This window comes from Gavialis gangeticus, unplaced genomic scaffold (assembly GCF_001723915.1).
Source record: "Gavialis gangeticus isolate Ggan-Ray unplaced genomic scaffold, GavGan_comp1, whole genome shotgun sequence".
Taxonomy (NCBI): domain Eukaryota; kingdom Metazoa; phylum Chordata; order Crocodylia; family Gavialidae; genus Gavialis; species Gavialis gangeticus.
The window spans coordinates 9,685,156-9,703,873 of NW_017729003.1; the positions used below are offsets into that span (position 1 = coordinate 9,685,156).

Below are 18,718 nucleotides of genomic sequence, written 5' to 3' on the forward strand. Positions count from 1 at the left end.
TACAGGGCTGCATTAGTAAGAACATAGTCAGCAGATCGAGGGAAGTAATTATGCCCCTCTATTCTGCACTGGAGAGACCACATATGGAGTACTGTGTCTAGATTTCAGGCCTCCACTACAGAAAGGGTGCAGGCTAGTTGGAGGGAGTCCAGTGGAGGGCAACAGAAATAGTTAGGGGGATGGACCACATGATGTCTGAGGAGAACCTGAGGGAACTGGGCCTCTTTAGTCTGTAGAAGAGAAGATTGAGAGGGGATGTAATAGGAGCCTTCAGCTACCTGAAGGGTGGTTCCAAAGAGGCTGGAGCTTGACTATTTTCAGTGGTAGCAGATGACAGAACAAGGAGCAATGGGCTCAAGTTGCAGCAATGGAAGTTTAGGTTAGATATTAGGAAAAAAATTCTCACTAGGAGGGTGGTGAAGCACTGGAACGGGTAACCTTGGAGGTTTTTAAGGCCCAGCTTGACAAAGCCCTGGCTGGGATGATCGTGTTGGGGATGGTCCTGCTTTGTGTCATTGCTGCTCAGAGTACAAAACTGCCCTGCTAAGTCTCTGTTATTGGGACATGCTTGACAAAGTTTGGCATTCCATGTGTGGTGGTGATACCTGCATACAAGAGCTGTAACAGTGCAGACAATCTCCAGTAGTTTAGGGAGGTAGAAAGTAGGAACAGGATCCACATTTCCAGCTGTATATTCCAGGACACTAAATACTAGATTGTCACTAGGGATGCTGATGCTTAATATTTGGTATGAGATTTTCCATTAGAATATTCTTTGTTGTCCTTTTAAACTGGAATTGCAGCAGGCTACTGAGTGTGTTTGTTGTTCCTTCTATTAAATGAATACTAGCATACTTGGTAGTCAAACTATTTCAGTGAAAGTTTCCTATCTTAATAAGATCCAGACTTTGTGTCTGGAGATGGTGTGGATGGCAGAGCGAGCAGAGATGTGCAAGATGGTATCACATGACAAAAAGGAAATTACATATTGTATGGAAGCCAAGAGAAAAAAAAATACTTGATAAAATACTTGCTATCTTTTCCTAGACATAGAAATTCCAATATTTATGTTCAGGGGCACTCTGAAGAGTAGTTCTGTGAAAGTGATATGAGAATAAGATGCTTCTTTTAATTGGCAGGAGTGAAAACATCTGGTGTCTGAAAAATCAAGCTGAGATCCTTCTGCTCTTCACATTATTAGAAATAAAGATTCCTAGACCTGACCAGCACTGCTGATGATGAGCAGAAGCATGAAAGAGTAAAGAGGCTTCTTCATCTCCTTGCCTAACTTGTATCAGGACAAAGCAGAATAGCAGCCACTGAGCTTGGGGAATAATTCCTCTACAACAGCAGGGGCAGGCATGCCACAAATTAAACCCCATGCCTTGTACACCTGCCATTTTGATTCCCTTCCTCTGCCTGATACACTGCTCTGCTTTCTGCTGCCTGCCACACACAGGTGGCCCATGCTATTTGCAGTGTGTGTCCCACAGGTTGGCCACCCATGCTCCAGCAGCTCACAGACCAGAATAAACTAGGTGGAGCCATGACTAGCTCCAGGAGCCCCTTTGGAGTGGTGCTGTTCTGCAGTGTAACCTTGTGCAATCAGAACTGTGTATTTTGTTGATGATGCCCTGTGAGCAGCATAACAGCATACAGACCATCCTTATTTAGCTGTGCTTGCTTTGCAGTACTAGCAGGAGTAAAATGGTTGGCTTGACAGGAAGGTTGCAAGCAGATGTCACCTCTGTGCCACCATAAAAGTGTTTTGACAACTTGTTTTTACAGGTACAAGTTGCAAGTGAGCAGACGTCCTTGCTCCTTGTTGTGCTCCAAGTGCCCAGAAATAGTTGTATGATGATACCTGTTCACACTTTGTTGGTCCTTATCCCTGACGATGCCTCTTTGCTTATGGTGTGATTCCTGCAGTTTAGGGCTGCCTACACTCTCCAGCCACCCTGGGCAGGTGATTCCCTTGGGGTCCCCTGTCCTGTGGCATGAATTTCTGAGACACACACCTGTAAGCACAGAGCAGGAAACCCTGTGGGTTTCCCTTGGTTGGGGCCAGACACCCCTGGTCATCTCACAGGATTGGGCCCCTGAAGCCTGCATGACTGACAAGTGGAACACTGGCCCCGGGTAATGTCTGTACCTGCCAACCAACTGGATCAACTGAGCCAGGGCACATTTTGGCACAGCTGATCCCATGACAAAAATGATGTCTGTTTGTAGATTAGGAAAATGCATTCTGTGAGCTGGGATGATTCATGGGAAGGGGCTGAATAAAGAGAAAGTGCTGTTTCTGCATAAGCAGTCACTTTTCTAATCAAAGCAGCACTTTGAGATAAGAAAAATAAGTGGTTTACACTTTCTTCACTCCTCCATCAAACATTGCTGCATCGCTGTAAAGCTTTTCTTTTTACCAGAGGAGCAGCCACTAAAAAGAAAAAAGGGAGTGTCAAAGGAGCATCCAAGTAACAAAAAGGGATAGGGTGGCAGTCAGGATGATCAGAAAGGAGACAGATTGCTGTTAGGAGGCTGGAGAAGGCTCCAAAAGCTGGGAAGAACTGCTGAGAGGCCCTGGTTGAAGGAGAGTGCAAACCAGAGGAGGATCTGACAAGTACAGGAAATACCGGAAAGTACAGGCTGCAGTCAAAGATGTTGGACAGGGGTCAAAAGAGCAACAGCAAGAAGGATGGGAGAAGCAGAAAATATTTTGTCTGTTTTGGCCCAAGATGGTGATCTAGCCTCATGATCAGTCATCTTCCCTGTTTGGTATGATTGTTTCTATGTGTGGGGTTCCCAACATTTCTGGTAACTGTGAGATCAGTGTGACGGTACCCAGCTAGACTTGCCTCTCCTTACCCATGTTGCACAAAAGCTTCTACATCTTTAAAGGAGTTAGTGTTTAAGATGCCACCCTGCCCCCTGCCTGCTTTGCATTGTTAGAAATGAGAGTTCAGTCTCCAGCCCACGGCTAGATCCAGCCTTGAAGCCATGTCATATGGCCCCTAGAGTACCTCATGGCTCAGAAATTTAGCACAGCAACATTAATTGCTGGTGCTTCCCTGCAACCAAATTTCCCAACCCAAGGGAAGCTCTGTGGGCTGGATAATGTGGTTTTGCATGCCAGATTATACCATCACTTGGCTGTATCCAGGCTGGCATGGGGTCAGATCCAGTGTATGGGTCACGCTGGTGCAGGGTTGGCTCTAGCATGTGGGATCACATTGTGGACCAACACACACAGATTCCAGTCCCAGGACTGACTCCACTCTACACATCCAGCCTGTGGGGTAGACCAACTGATCTAGCCTGTCATCTCATCCCATGCCTCCAGTGCTTGTTACTTTGATCAGATCTCCCTGCTGCAGAAGAATGCAATTATGCAGCGCTTGCTTATATTTTGCCATAAACAGTGACTGTAGGAAAAAGAGTCTTGAATAATGTAGGATGTTAGAGGAACTGGAGAAGAAACAAACAGCTGGGTGCACTGAGAAAGAAATGAGATGAAATTAAAAGCAATAACAATGATAAATTCACCAAATAAAGAGCATTTTCCCCATGTCACCATGGTACATGGGAAAGAGGGGTTTTGTAACCACAGAAGTTGAGAACATCTTGGCTTCTTGCTATGTTCATTTCAGACATCTCATCACATGATTTGCCCTTTAAAAATCTTGTAGTGTATAAAGGAAGAAAAGCAAATTGCTTTCTTTTTTTTTTCCCAAGCAGATTGCATCAGCTTCAGACACACAGGGGGCTAACACAGCAGGCAAAGCTGAGCCCATAAAAAAGATCAAAGATGGAGGGAGATAAATTGTACTAATAACTGCTTTCTGTCAGTAGGGGTCAAGATGGTTCTGCGGTCAAGGCCAGGCCAGAGGTCAGGAGCCAGGGTAGGCAGGAATGAGGTACTGGGGTCTAGGGTGGAGCAAGGAAGGAACAAGGCTGGAAGGTCGCATATAACTAAGCTACCAACACTGTTACCAGGACAAGGCCCCTGGGCAAATGGTAGGGTTTTTATAGCCCTCCCATCAAGGGCTTATGCCTGCCATCGGCTCCCCTGGGTCACATGGTTCTCCAGGCCAAACTGCACAGAAAGGCCAAGGTTGGGCTGAGTTCAGTGCCCAGTCTGTTATTTGGTGGCACTGTATCCTGGCCTCTACCCGTAAGCCCAGAAGACCTGGGTTCAAGCACAAGGGAACCTGATGCCTGCTGTTATTGTAAATTTGCCAGGTTGCCAAGGCAACCTTTCTAATTCTTATAGGAGTGGTGCTCAACCTTCTGGCCCCATTGGCTGGATGAGTGGTGCGGGGCTGGTCCATGTGGCAGATCCCATGGGCAAGGTCAGTTTGCAGGCTGGACCCAACATATGATTGGTATGCGGGGTTGGTCTATGAGCACAATCCTCTGCAAGCCAGACTGGGCTGTGGACCTACTTCATGCACTGAACTGACCCACACACCAGATCTGACCATGGCCCAATCCCGTGTCAACATAATCCAGCACATGAGGCCACATCAGCCCAGGAGCTGGAGGTTGATCACCGCTGTTACTGCATGAGGAAGAAAATACTGGGAAGTTGGCAAACACTAACTGCTTAAGACCAGACCCAATGGATCTGACTGACTAGTTGCCTAACCCCAAGTTTCAGGAGGAAATCACACATGGCAATTTATCAGCTGCTTAGAATAGCTCTCCCTTAGGTATCAAAACAGCACTAGCTGGTGCTGTGACTGGCAAATGAATTGAAAAGCTGCTGGAACTGGAAATAAATTGGCCCAGTCTTGATGAGGTGACTGACAGGTATGAGGGTAAGAGTGTGAGGAAGAGGAATCAAAGAGAAGATTGGAGTGCTCATCTGATGTTTGGTTCGTATAAAAACCACTGCATGATGCTACTAATGACCTTGCCAATGGTATTCCATATTCAGCAAAGCTTTACAGCAATCTTTCCAAGTACAGCTACACACTGAATTATAATAGCTTTTGGTTTATCATCTCCTGGAAGTCAGCAATATATGCACAGTGAGGAGTGATGACAAGTTACAAAATAACAATAATAAAATACAATGAGAAAATACCAGCACTTCCCAAAAGAACTTCCTGTCAGAAAGAATACCCTCATTGGCAAGCAAAGTCTGCTCTTGAAGCTCCTGTTGTTGTGTCCTCTTATGAATTGATACAATTCAGCCTCTTGTGTGGAAAGTATAAATCTGCCCCGATCCTCTGCATTATTGGCATGGTTTGTTTAATGCCAGATATTAACTTTCCTTTTTTTTGCTGTCTAGGCAGCAAAGTGTTAGATTATCTGAATGGCTATTGGTTGGCTTCATGGATTTGCATTCCCTAATAAATAGATAAAATCAGAAGGGACTTTTGGCCCCTCTCTGTGATGCTCTGGGGAGGTGATATTTCAGGAAGGCTTAAAATGTTTCTAAATCTTTCTTTCCCTATGCCTGAAAGCTTACAAAGAACAATTTTTCCAACTATTTAGTTGGTATAATAAAAGATATCACCCAAAGAACCTTGTCTGCCTATGTCCTTAGACCAATATGGCTATAACCAACAACTCTAAATCTTGTTGCATTTGATGCTTTGGCTCCTCTATTTTTAAAAATTATGTAAGAATCTCACTTTTATTAAAAAAAGATAGTTCCTACTTACTTCAGCACTCATAGTTGCAGAGATAATTTTGAAAACATGACCTAAATGTGACCTAAAAGCTCAGAAAACTAGGAGAGCAAAAAACGAACCCCCCAGTTTAAATAAAATTTTATAAGTTTAAGCCAGTGTCATGATTTTTGGAGGTCTGACTCATGATTTTTAATTGGTCTCAGTTGGCCATACAGAATTTCATGTCCTGCCTTTCTCATTTCAACTGTAAGACTTCAGGAAAGACAACTACCACCTAATGGGTGAAATACAGTGGCAAAGCATGGGAGAAAAGCCAGGGGTTGGGAAATTTCACTGGGGTAGCAGAAGAGGAGTACATGAACTGGAGGAGGGAAGGCTTTGTGAAACAACTCTGTGGAAAGAGGCTGTAGTGCAGCGGGAGTGCTGCAACACTTGGTCTTCATGTAGTTTTTCACATGCCTCCTCTCAGTAGCCTAGAGGGCTATAAGCATAGCCAGCAGATTTTTACTGTACTAAAGTACGTTGGCAAGGGATTAGCATGGGAAACTTCATGATTCTTATGCTGCCAACATAGACATTGTGGCTGGAATACCACCAAAGGGAGGGGAACATTGTTTTGGAGATCTTCATCTTTAGAAACAAAATTAAGCTATAATGAGAGATGTTCCCTCCTTCCTCCACCTGCAGTTACTATGTTTCCATCAGCTTTAATTCTGAAAGACTAACTTCCTCTTAGCTCTTCTGAAATGGACGCTCCAGACAGGATGCAAGAAATTTACTAATCCGAGCGTGTATTAGCACAAAAGTAAAAAATTCTGCTTGAAGATTCAAGGCTTCTATTCTAGGAAGTAAATGCACAAATATTATATATTACTTCCCTTTCCACTGATGCATTAGCTTGCAGCTCACATCTGCAAGACCCAACAATTATAAATAAATCCCTCCTTCAGTTCCCTCAATTTCTTTTGGCTCTCCTCCTTCAGCATTGGCTTTTGCAATCTGGGTTACCATTCATTCCCTTGCTCACCTGTGATCAGGTTGTCCACTAGGGTGGTTGGCATACAAAAGATCCCCACCAGCAGGTCACTGATGGCCAAGTTGAGGATGAACATGTTGGTGACGGTTCGCATCTGCCGATTCTTCAGCACAATGAAGCACACCAGCATGTTGCCAATCATGCACATGAGGAAAATGAAGATATAGGCTAGGATGAACATAGCAGCGATGGGGGAGGAGTGTTGGTAGTAAGCTGAAAAAATGTAGTTGTCCTTGAACACATGGCTGCTGCTTTCGTTCTTGGAAAAGGGTAAACTGGTGTTGGAAGGAAGGAAAGTACTACCTAAAGAAAAGAAGAGAGAATAACAAACTCATGAAGGCTCAGTATGATAAAGCTATTGTTTGCTTAACTTCAACCTTTTATAAGGCTCTTGGGGGAGGTTATTTATAATATTTTTTACTCATGTTTTTATGTTGAATAAAATTAATTAAAAATTCCCCAGCAAGGGTGAAAAGAATGACGATGTAGAGTAAATAGCTTTGGCAGAAAAAATGAGTTAGCAAGGTTTTTTCCCCAAGGATCAATGTTTATGAAGAAAGTATAATGTGCTAGAGGTTCACTTGAAGCTAGAAGCTCACCAAGGCAAACTGCATGTGAAACCAAACAATGCAAAAAAAAAAAATATCAAAGAAAGGGACAGATAGATTAGGAAATTATGAACGATAAACTGCTTTTCTTGCAGTTTGTCTCAAACTGGGAGAGACAAAAATCAAAGAAAGGTGCCTTGTATTTTTTTCAAATAGAAGTCTTGGAATACATAGTTGTAATATCCTGCAGCGAATATTAATTTCTTACTGGCTTAAGATTGGGAAGTTTAGCAAATATAGTTAAATGTCTGCTTAGTCTACTTGGCAGAAGCTGAAGGCCAGGATATCATTATAGAGAGGCTCAGAATTTCCATTTTTACATTAGCAGCTCAGGTACTGAAGAGTTGAGGAAAGAAAGGGGAGGAAGGCATCAGGATACAACTCTTTCTAAAGATCTTCCCCAGGACAGTTAAGAGCCCCATACCTGTCACTTACCAGTCTCTGCAGCACCCCTCTACTGAAAAGAGCCTCTGCTACAGTTCCATTATGCATATAAGACCCCTAAGGCACACCAGAGGGGAGAGCTATCATTGGTAGTTGTGGAGAATCAGATTCAAGTGCCATCAAACTTTTCCTTGCTAACCCCAGCTCAAAGAAAGGAGCTGGTAGGTAGGAGATGGAGCTATGTCCTGGGGACCTCAAAGCCAGAACCAGAATCTGAATTCCACTGCACTGTTTGACATACATGAAACGCTGTGGTGTTGAGTCCTAAATGGAGAACCTGTTTTGAAAGCTGTTTCTTGCTCTGCCCAGCCCTTGAGGTGCCTCTGGGCTGTGAACATTCAGGAATTAGGTATTTCAAGGGGTCTTTCCTTTCCTCAGTGTCATCCCCTTCATCTTGTTTTGACCTACATTTTGGTAGTATTTTCAGTTCCCAAAGAGTGGTACTGCAAGTGGTAGTGCAACCCATACAGCTAAACCAACAATTTCTTCTAACATGCCCAATGCTGCTTCTTCCATAACAACAAAAACATTCATGTTATTTTCTTTTTGAAGCCTACGATATGCTTTTAAAGCAATTAAGCAGTAGGGGACCCTGCAAGAATTCTTTCCTTTGAGGTTAGAGAAACAGATCACCCATTTTTTGGCATCCCCTGGAGTGTACTTCTGATAATGGCCACCCACACTCCCTACTGCCTTTATTTAATTAGGGTTGTCTGAAAAACAAGAGGGACCCTGGAGGGAAATGTAACCCCACAACAGTGATGGAGAGCTCTTTTTCCCCCCACCTAGTTTGTGTTCTCCACACTCCACAGAAGGGTCTACAGTGTAAAGCAGCTGAGCCCTGAAGGCGAGCTATGTCACAAGAACACTACAGTAGGCTTCAGCCACAGCCACAACATCGAACTCAATCACAGCGTTCATATTTAAAAATAGAAAGTGTATTCCTCCTGAACTGTTTAATGCTCAGAGCTCCAGGTAGGGTATGTGGGGTGATAGCGTGGGTTGGCAGGCTTTGAGAAAGACGATACTGATACGTTCATCCCCAGCTGCATTTTGATGTTGCTCAGTTTTTTTCCCTTTCAGATGATAAACAAAGCAGCTGGATGGGCTGAGCATGGGGCCCAGTATAAGTAATGGAAGGACGCCCACTGACCTCTCTGGACACTAGATCAGGCCCAGCCTGTGCCTCTGGCTCTGCTTATTCCCTTCTCATGCTTCCCATCTCCTGGATGTGTTGTACTTCATTGGCACTGCTTTCAGGTCACATACTGGAAGCTGATGAGAGGTGCCATGAACAAAGATATGTCCTTTGCGACTGCATGAGGTAATTCCTCACGACTAGCACTGTTTTTTTGGCAAGCCTTCAGGCTAACACAGGGGTCTGAACTGAGAACAGGTCGATTCTTATGGTGACTGCTAGAGATAAAAGATTTTATGAACCCATAAGAAAAATAAAACTATTAAGTGTTTCTTCTAAAACAAATTTCTCACAGGGATGTTTTCAATACAGAAAGGAACACTGTCCATACAAAATGTGGTGAGTATACTCAAGCAAATATTTGCTCAAAATCTGTTACAACTTGACACCATCACTGACGACAGTGCACCTGTTTCAGCCACTACTCTCAGGGATTCCTGGCAAGGATATTGGCTCTAGTGTGTCATTGGTTGCTTAACTACCTTGAGTTTATTTTAATTTTTTAGACCCCCAGCTAAGCAGTCTAAGAAAGAGAAGGTGCTGTAGTATGTCTCAAGTGAGGTCATGGGCGACTGGTGCCTCCTGAATCCAGGGGGGCACTCACAGAAGCTGCTGGCAGCGGTGGCCCTGTCAGAGGGGGCACTGGCCCTGCCAACAGCATCAGTGTCAGCTGTCAGAGGGGCACCGGCCCTGTCCGGGGGGCATGTGCACCTCCTTGCACCCTCTACCAGTCACCTATGGCTGAGGTGGATGAGGAAGAACTATAGGCTGCATGGACATGGTTTTGATTATCAGGTAACATTTCCCAGCAATACCACCCCACCTCCCCTTACACATTTATCAGCTTTTTTCTAAAATACAGAGGGCCTGATTATGGGCTGCAAAGACCTCTACCTGAAATTCTCAACAATGCTGTCTCTCCTTTTGTGGAAATTAGCAGGAGGTCTCTTTTTATTGATACCATCTCATTCTGCATTGACATTCTTTGCATTTACATCCATTCTGTCCATCCCCTGATGTTCTTGTCAGCACAGGGAGTATGTCTCTGTGTCAGTGTGCTGCCTCTTTCTCACTTCTGAGAATTGCTTTTGGTCTTGTACTGAGCTACCACTACCTCCTGCCTTGCAGTTCTATATATACTTGTACAAAAATGAGAAGTGTATGAGGCCCCTGAAAGGCTTGGTCTCGTCAAGGATATTCTTCAGTTTGCGAACCATGTGCCTGCAAGGTCTTCTTAAAGAACAGGCTTCCAATTAAGCAACTGCTCTACCTGTACTGGATTAATGATATCCTTTTATCCCTGGACTAGTCTATTTTTTCAGGGGCTTTCTCCAGGCTCCTTCACCCACTTATAACTGTGAGCCAATTAGGCACCAAAGACCTGGTTCCCTGCTGCCTCATACATTGTGTTGCCATTTACACCTGTACCAAATGTGTACAAATGGCTACCAATCTCATTTAGGAGTGTTTTACACCCATACTTTTAAATAAGAAAATCAGCTACTTAGAACATTGCCTAGAAAGAATCTTTTCTTTGTGGTGAATGGAGCAGCTGCTGCAAAGCAGACAGAGAAAACAAGAACCTGAGGGCAACTCAGTAATACAATCCATTTCTAAGCTCTAGCCTAAGCTTTAACTAGAGTTGTCACAGGTAAAACATGTCTTCTAGCGAATTCTCCCCAGAGAACTGGGTGTGGACTAGAAGATTTCTCACCCTGCCTGGCACTAGTTCACACTTCAGTAGAAGGCAGTTTTCAGCAGGAAAATCCTAGGTGAGTCCTAGATTATGGATTCTTTAGTCCAGTAGGTTGGGTGTAAACTAGGTAAGTAGGTTGGATGTAAGCTTGTGTTTTCCAGTGTTTTCTTTCCTTTGTTACTCTTGGGAGTTTTGGGAGTTCCAAAAGGAATAGGCTCTTGCAGGACTCAGCTAGGAGGCTGTATCTCCCATTCCTGAATCTGCACTGATGGTTCAGGTACCAGGGACTCGAGGCTGAGTGAGTGCAGAGCCTTGTCACACCCCAAAATGGCACCCTGGGAAACCAAGCCCATGACAAGTTCATTGAAAATAAAGGATCTTTTCTAGCCCATGGGATGGACCTGGATTGGTGAATGAAACAGCTGGAAGGAAACTACAAGAGCATCAGCATCAACTGCTGCAGAATTATTGTCTCACTGGAGCAGGAAGGAACCAATTAACTAGCGGCAAGGCCAGCAGCAATAAATAATGCTACAGGTGCTGGCATTTCTACAGACTTTGAAAGCCTCACCCTCTGGACCTACAGGTGATCCTAGTACACTTTGCTTTGCATGTGAACATCCTAGTTTCTTCATTTGCATGAGAAGTGCTTACAGATAGATCAGGACCAGGGAAACTGGGTCTGTGACGAAGGCCCTGCCAAAATGATTATCCATGTACAGAGTAATGAGACACAGGAGCAGGCTTGGTTCATACATCCTGTCACCAGACCATAGTCCAATATCAGGTGGTGCAAGTGACGGATACCCCCAGGACAATTATTTTCGTACAATGTGTCCACACTGATATGAAAACTTGCCCCAGTAGGTGCGGAGAGCTGGCCATAGCACACAGGAGTTCTCAGCATGGGTCTGGTCCTGACACTCACTTGTTTGTTTAACAGGGGCTGGGAACAGGAAAGCTTCATAGAAATGAGGATGGAGTGGGGCAACCATTTGTCCAAAGAAACTGCCCTAGATAGAGAGACAAGGGCCACTGAAGAACTTGGTCACACTAGGGAAAGGGAAGGATCCTGGCCAAGAGAACTCCAGTTCTTCAGATCCCCCTTCTCACTCTCAGTCAAACAAAAGCCTGGAAATGGCCCCACTACTAGAAATCAATGCCCTGAACCAAGACACCAGCTTGGTCCAAGAACAATGGGATGGTCAGGCACCAAGGTGAGCATCTAAAGAGCTGGCACTAGTGAACAAGGAGGTCTCAAGTCCTCATTGAGCAAGGGAGTGGTCTTGTATTGGAATCCGACATATGATGATCTATCACACTGAACAGAATAGCTGGACAGGAGAGCCAGGAGCTCAGCTCAGCTCTCTGGCATCACAGGAATCCAACTGAGGAGTCCTACACTCCTGCTGTCTCCTTGGGTAAAGCTAAAATCTTAGGCATGGTATTAGCCTGCTTTTTTTGGCTTGATAGTACAGGGAGACTATCTACTTTTGTACCTCATGCCCTGGATGTCAATTGTTTGCTCCCAGCAGAGTTTCTGTTCTGTAACAGAATTATCTTTTGATCACATTAGGTCTACAGGGATCCTTCCAGAAGATTGTCACAGGATACAGATATATCTTAGTCATCACCAGTGATGTCATGAGATGCTTGAAAGTAACCAGAAAAACGGATACTTCATACTGTGGGAGACTGGATGGCCTAGAAAACTAATTTAATATATATTTCTCTTCTCTAATGAACAAACAATGCAACCTGTTGAAGTTCCAAAGTATAAGAACATCTGTATGACATCGGCCTTGTTGAATGACATATCCTGATCTTAAAAGGAACATCAAGAAAGTTCATAGGCCTTTGACTCCTCATGCTAGAACAAGTTACTCCACCCATTCCTGCTCCCATGGAAAGTATAGGGTGCCTCCACTAAGTTTTCCCCATTTGGGCTCCCTAGAGAAAAAAAATCTTGGGTTATCTTGACTTCCTGCAAGCATGCCTGAAGGAAAAGGGCCCAAGCCCACTCATGCCATTCCCTGTGTGCTCCAAAAGGGGGCTGTTCACCTGGCTAGAGGCCCGTGGAGCATGGAGAATACAACAGACTATGTAAAATCAGCCCTGAACAGGCAAGGGATCTCCTACAACACTTGGATGTTTTCAAGTCAGCTGGGCCTGATGACCTGCACCCAAGAGTCCTGAAAGAACTGGCTGAGCTTATAGCAGTGCCTCTGACCAAGCTGTTTGCAGAGCTGTGGAACTTGGGAGTGGTCCCAGCTGACTGGAAGAAGGCCAATGTGGTGCCCATCTTCAAGAAAGGGAAAGGAGATGACGCTGCAAACTACAGACTGGTCAGTATGACCTCGGTATAATCTCTGAAAAATTTATTAAGAAGGCCATCAGTCACAAGCTGGTAACTGACAAGGTGTTAAGAAGCAACCAGCATGGCTTTGTTGAGGGTAGATCATGCCTAACAAACCTTGTGTCCTTCTACAACCTGGTAACTAGCCATCTGGATGAAGGACATGAGACTGACATAATGTACTAAGAGTTCAGTAAAGCTTTTGATTCTGTTCCCCACAGGATACTCTCAAGCAAACTGGAGGTTATTGGGCTGGATCAGTCTACAGTGAGTTGGGTGGACCATTGGCTTAGAGGCCACTCCCAGTGGGTTGGAAATTGATGGGATGGCCTCATCCTGCAGTGCCATCTCCAGTGGTGTCCCCCAGGGATTGGTGCTTGGACCCGTTATCTTCAATATATTCATTAATGACTTGGATGAAGGGGTGGAGAGCTCAGTAATTAAATTCGTGGATGATACCAAGCAATGGGATAATGTGGGCACATTGGAGAATAGGACCAGGATCCAGAACAACCTTGACAGACTGGAATCATGCACAGAATGAAATCAGATGAAGTTTAACAGGGAGAAGTGCAAGGTCCTTCACCTGGGTACGAGGAACCTCACCACAACTACACGATGGGTGGAGGTCCACTGGCTCGCACAGTATCTGAATGAGACCTGGGGGGGTCATGATCAACCAGAAGATGAATATGAGCAGCAGTGCAATGAGGTTGCCAGCAGGGCAAATAGAACTCTGGCGTGTATCAGCCATTGTGTGTTCAGTTGATCCAGGGAGGTGCTCTTCCCTCTCTATTCGGCACTGGCAAGGCCTCAGCTGGGGTACTGTGTCCAGTTCTGGGCACCGTGCTTCAAGACGGACATGGATAAGCTTGTAAGGGTACAAATGGCCTGTATGGTCAAAGGTATGGAGAATAGGCCCTACAAGGAGAGACTCTGGGAACTGGGTCTGTTCAGCCTGAGTAAGAGAAGGCTGAGAGGTGACTTGATAGCTGCCTACAAATAAGTCAGAGGTGAACACCAGGACCTAAGGGAGCAACTCTTTAGGAAAACACCCCAAGGGCGGATGAGGACCAATGAGCATAAGCTAATAGAGGGTAAGTTCAACCTTGATATAAGGAATAACTTTTTCTCTGTAAGGGTCACCAGAATCTGGAACATACTCCCAGCAGAGGTAGTGCAGTCACCCTCCTTGGAGGTGTTCAAGATAAGGCTGGATAAGTAACTTGTTGAGCAAATCTGAGCCCAATAACTTCCTGTCAACAGTGGGGGGCTAGACTTGATGATCTTACAGGCCCCTTCCAGTTCTATGATTCTAAGAGAGATTCACTACTTTAGGCACATTCATCAGCGAAACCTAATGAACACTAAAGAGGCCCAGGAACATACCGCCTTTGCATCTGTTCACTGTAATTAATATTAAATAACTATATGTGGTTCTTAGTGTGTTAAGCTGTTTGATTAGTTTTGATGGGATTTATTCAACTGAATACAGGAGCAAAGATGTGGATGTACTTTAAAGGAGAAAAAAAGTACTTTTATCTTAAATCTCAGCCAAATGCTTCCAGTTTTGTTCTGCTCTGAAAAATGACTAAGTACAGGACAACTGGGTTTCTGGCTTGTTGACTGTCAGTGATTTTTACATTGGATCTGGTCCTTTTACAAGAGAAGATTTTTTTTCAACTGCCAGCATCTTAAGATCAAGCTTGAATCAAAGATAAACTAGGCTCTTTCTGACTCATCCATCAGAATTCTAGTTATTATTTCCCTTGAAGACCTTCAAATGAGAAGCCACTCTGTTTATTGTTGTTTAAATCAGAATAGCACCTAAAACTCCCAGCAGTATTCAGAGCCCCATAATTCTTGCCACTTGATTTACCAATGAAAAGTAAGAAAGTCCTATATCAGCTTACAGTCTAAAGCAAGCAGACATCAGATAAATGGTGAAAGGGGAAACTGAGGAACAGGGAGGGGAAGCGACTTGCCCAAAATGGCAAGACATCACTAAGAGAAATTGGAGACCTGGATCTATTCTAGAGTCCCAGCCCCATATCCTGTAAATGGCATTGTTCCTGTTCCAGTGTTTTGCTGGTCCTCAGTGTTAGATTAACCCTTTAGTGGGCCTTAGGCAAACAAACTCATGGGCCCCGAGCCAGTCAAGACCCCCCTCCCCATTCCAGTGTTGCTGCCCATGGGGAGTGGAGCTTGGAGCTGCTGTGGTGATGAGGCCAGCAGAGGGGAAGGGAAGGGAAGAGAGATGGGCAGGGCCATTTGCACCACCACTGCAGGGGGAAGGACTGGGCCCCCCGCAGCTTGGGGCCCTAGGCATGTGCCTAGTTTGCCTATGCATTAATCTGGCCCTGCTGGTCCTACTGAGATATCAGGAGCATAAACTGAGTTGTAATCAGCATACATAGACATGACCCAGGGCTCAGACAGATGACACATTTATATCAGAATAATTTACAGTGGTTTTGTAAATTACTCAGAGATCCAAAGCGGACAGAAGAACATATATTCCAAGATAGCTGCTCACATTGGGTGCTGTTTTAGCAGGTGACAGTCTGTTTGCATTGAGAAAATAGCTACTTCGGGATATGAGCAGACAGATGACATCTATGCTGGTACAGTTCTACCCAGATTGTCTTGGGAATAATTCTAGACCAGATTTGAGTAAACTACACTGATGTAGGTGAGTTTATATTGCCCATCTGTTCTTTCTTAGACCAGTGAAAAGCTGATTACATTGGTCAAAACATGTCTGTCCACCTAATCAGAATGTACTCATAAGTAATACTTCTTTTGAGTAAGAAACCATCTTTTCTATGTATTTGGTTTCCCCAGTGGACTGCAGTAGCTCTAATCTGTTTGTTTTTCACGTGTGTGAATTAAGGATGTGCTCTTGGTAACAGGAGGAATTGGATACTTACATTCCCACTGTATGAACAGTGGGCTCAGGAAGGAGTGTAAACTTTAGGACTGTATGTCCAGATATGCAGAGAATGTACAGCAGTGTTACAGAATGGAAAGCAACATCTCCAAAGCTACTTTTGGATTTGGTCCAAGTTGCCTGTAGTCAAGCAGCTCCAGTGGTACCTCAATATTTCTCATGTTAGTCAGCTTGGTTCTCATAGGCAGCACAGACAAAAACAACCATAGTTAGAAATGCCTGATGCTTTCCATGAAAAGCTTGGCAAAGCTATAAGCTTTTAATTGTTTGAGCTGAAGTGTCCCATGCTGGGGGTCTGCCTACATTTAGGAAAGTTTTAGATCAAAATGTCTAGCTGTTTGCGAGAACACGATTGCAGGAAAATACAAGCTAACATTTCCACAATATTTTTTATTGAGCAACTCTAGGCTTTCCATGTTTTGCAACAGAGACTTGAACTGTGGTGGAGGACTTGCCTAGTGACAGGGATGTCCTTTGCCATCCCTGGGAAAATGTCTCCAGATCACAAGCCTGAAACATTTTGGTTGGCATATGCCCAATAAAGACTTGTTTTAACATTTGGCAACTAAATGCCCTGAAGAGTCTATCTTCACTGAGCATGCTCAACCCTAGAGCTGCAGGGCTTGTTTGGGACTTCCCTTGCAACTGCTCCTCATAGATGGCAGGGGCCATTGTGACATTTAGCATTGGGGCTGAGAACTCTCTATAACTTTCTTGCCTCTACTGATAGCCCAGCATTGCAGGGGGAAGGACAGGGAGCTGCCTAGCACAATATGCAGTGGAAGGCACGAGGTCAGGAACCTGGGGAAAAGGGGGGAGTGAGGAGCAGGAGCCTTGAGGAGGGAACAGGGAAGGGAGAGAGTGGAAGAAGAAACCAGGATGGTCAGAAAGACTGTGATTCTGTTTACCATGCAACTTCCATCAGAAGAAAATTATTATGAAGAAAAGGACTGCACTTTAAGAAAGCTTAGCCGTAGGGTGCTTGCTGAATACATGGTGTCACAAAGGCATTAAAACTTCAGTGGCAGGGATTACTAGAGGTCCTTCTTTTTACTCAGAATGTTATTTAAAAGAAAGGAAGTAAATTAAATGAAACACTCCTTGTTACATTATTGCAGGGTCAGCCCACAACTTTTTGGGACCCCGCAAGAAATAGTTTCTGCCCTGAAGAAGCTGGTGGCAGGGGGTAGCAGCTGAAGCCGGCGGCAGTGCGGGGCAGAGGGGAGAGTGAGCAGCGGGATGTGAAGCCAGCGGCATCAGCACAGTGCGGGTGGGGAACAAATGAATGCAGGGGGCCCCTTAGCTGTGGTGCCCCCTGCAGCTGCAGGTTTTGCAGTATAGGATGGGCCAGCCCTGCATTATTGCAAGGTATAAAATCAAATTTTAAACTCACAGTTGTCAGGAAATACAAGATTATGGCTCCCACAACCACTTTAACTTGACTAAATTTAAATTACATTGCACATTAAGGCACTGAAACTAGGAAAATGTATTAATTCGAAGTGCTACGTGTGCATACATACACAGAAAAAAAAGATAAGCAGCAGTTGTTTTGGAAGCTCCAAAATTAACAGTTCTCTCTCCTCTTTCCTTTACTCTTATCTGCATGTGCAAGGTGAAATAGCTTTCCCATACTGATAACAGCAAATAAATATATTGCAGTAAAACATATGCTATTTAAAAGACTAATCTAAAACCCACTCAAGTTAATGAAAAAGTTCCCACTGACCTTGGATTAGACTCTAAGGGAACGAATTAAACCCATGCAAAATGCATTTCTTAAGGACTTAAGAACTGTAGGTCCTTACCTTCCATGGTACAGCTCGACCCTGGTTCTTGCTCCCCGACCAAGCTGTATCAGTTGCAAGTGGGCTGGAGACGTGAACCTGCTTCTAAATTTTTCTTCTTCTTTGGCTGCAGCCTCTTGCTGTCGGAGAAGAAGCAGCAACTCTGCTTGTGGTGATGAATGCTATCTTGGACCACAGCTGGTTTTTCAGTCCTCCTACTTTCAAGTATTCATTCCTGAGATCTCAAAGCTTTGGGATGATGAAAGGTACCTGGAGAACTGGAGCTGGCTTTTTTCAAACTCCCCCAGAAAGTTCAGGTTTCTTATTCCACAGGGTCCCTGGGGCAATCTACTCCCATTCTAAGAACTGAACCGAGGGAAAGCAATATTTTTGTTCAATTCCAAGTTGAAGCTGAAGTGGTAGAATCTGATAAAAGCAGTTAATTAAGGGGTGGGGTCCAGTTTGGGGCTTCAGTCAAACAAATTCACAGGCTTTGCCTTTGTCTGACAAAAATACCTTGCAGGAAAACACAAAAACAAAACACGAACTCCAGTCCCCAAGCTCTCTTACAGATACCTCTTGAAATGCTTGCCAGTGCCCACTCCCTTTGGTTTGGTCCTTGTGATGGGATTAAGTCCTGTAAAAATGCTCAAGCCCTTCACTCAAGCAGCTCCAAAAATTTCTTACTACAAGCAGTGTTGCAAGAGGAGTGCTCAGATCTGCTTGCAAGCCAACTGGAAAATAAAGCATGTACTGTTAACTCTTTCTTGTACTGTTAATTCTTTCTCTGTGCATGACTTCTCTCTGTCTCCCTTTAGCTTCTGTTCCTCTCAGTACTTACTGAGCAGAAAAAAAGCTGCTTCTATCACTCAAAAGGACAAAGTCGGGAGGGGGGGTCACATCTGCCCATTTCCATGGTTACTGGAACACCTGTTGGATGCACAGGTGAATGGCAGGAAAAGTGCTTACAGTATCTGCAAGCTCTTTCATTTATCAATAGAACA

At 44.4% G+C, this 18,718-nt stretch overlaps 1 protein-coding gene across 1 annotated transcript in view; it reads right to left on the bottom strand.

Moving 5' to 3' along the window:
- The window catches only part of NPFFR1 (neuropeptide FF receptor 1), a 33,854-nt gene extending 15,706 nt beyond the window's left edge, over positions 1–18,148 (bottom strand). The window contains exons 1-2 of the mRNA XM_019507802.1: positions 17,736–18,148; positions 6,667–6,978 (exon numbers count right to left, since the gene is read on the bottom strand). Coding sequence (XP_019363347.1) covers positions 6,667–6,978; positions 17,736–17,742 — 319 coding nt within the window. The 5' untranslated portion in view covers positions 17,743–18,148. The remainder of the gene's footprint in view (positions 1–6,666; positions 6,979–17,735) is intronic.
- Between the last annotated feature and the right edge of the window lie 570 nt (positions 18,149–18,718).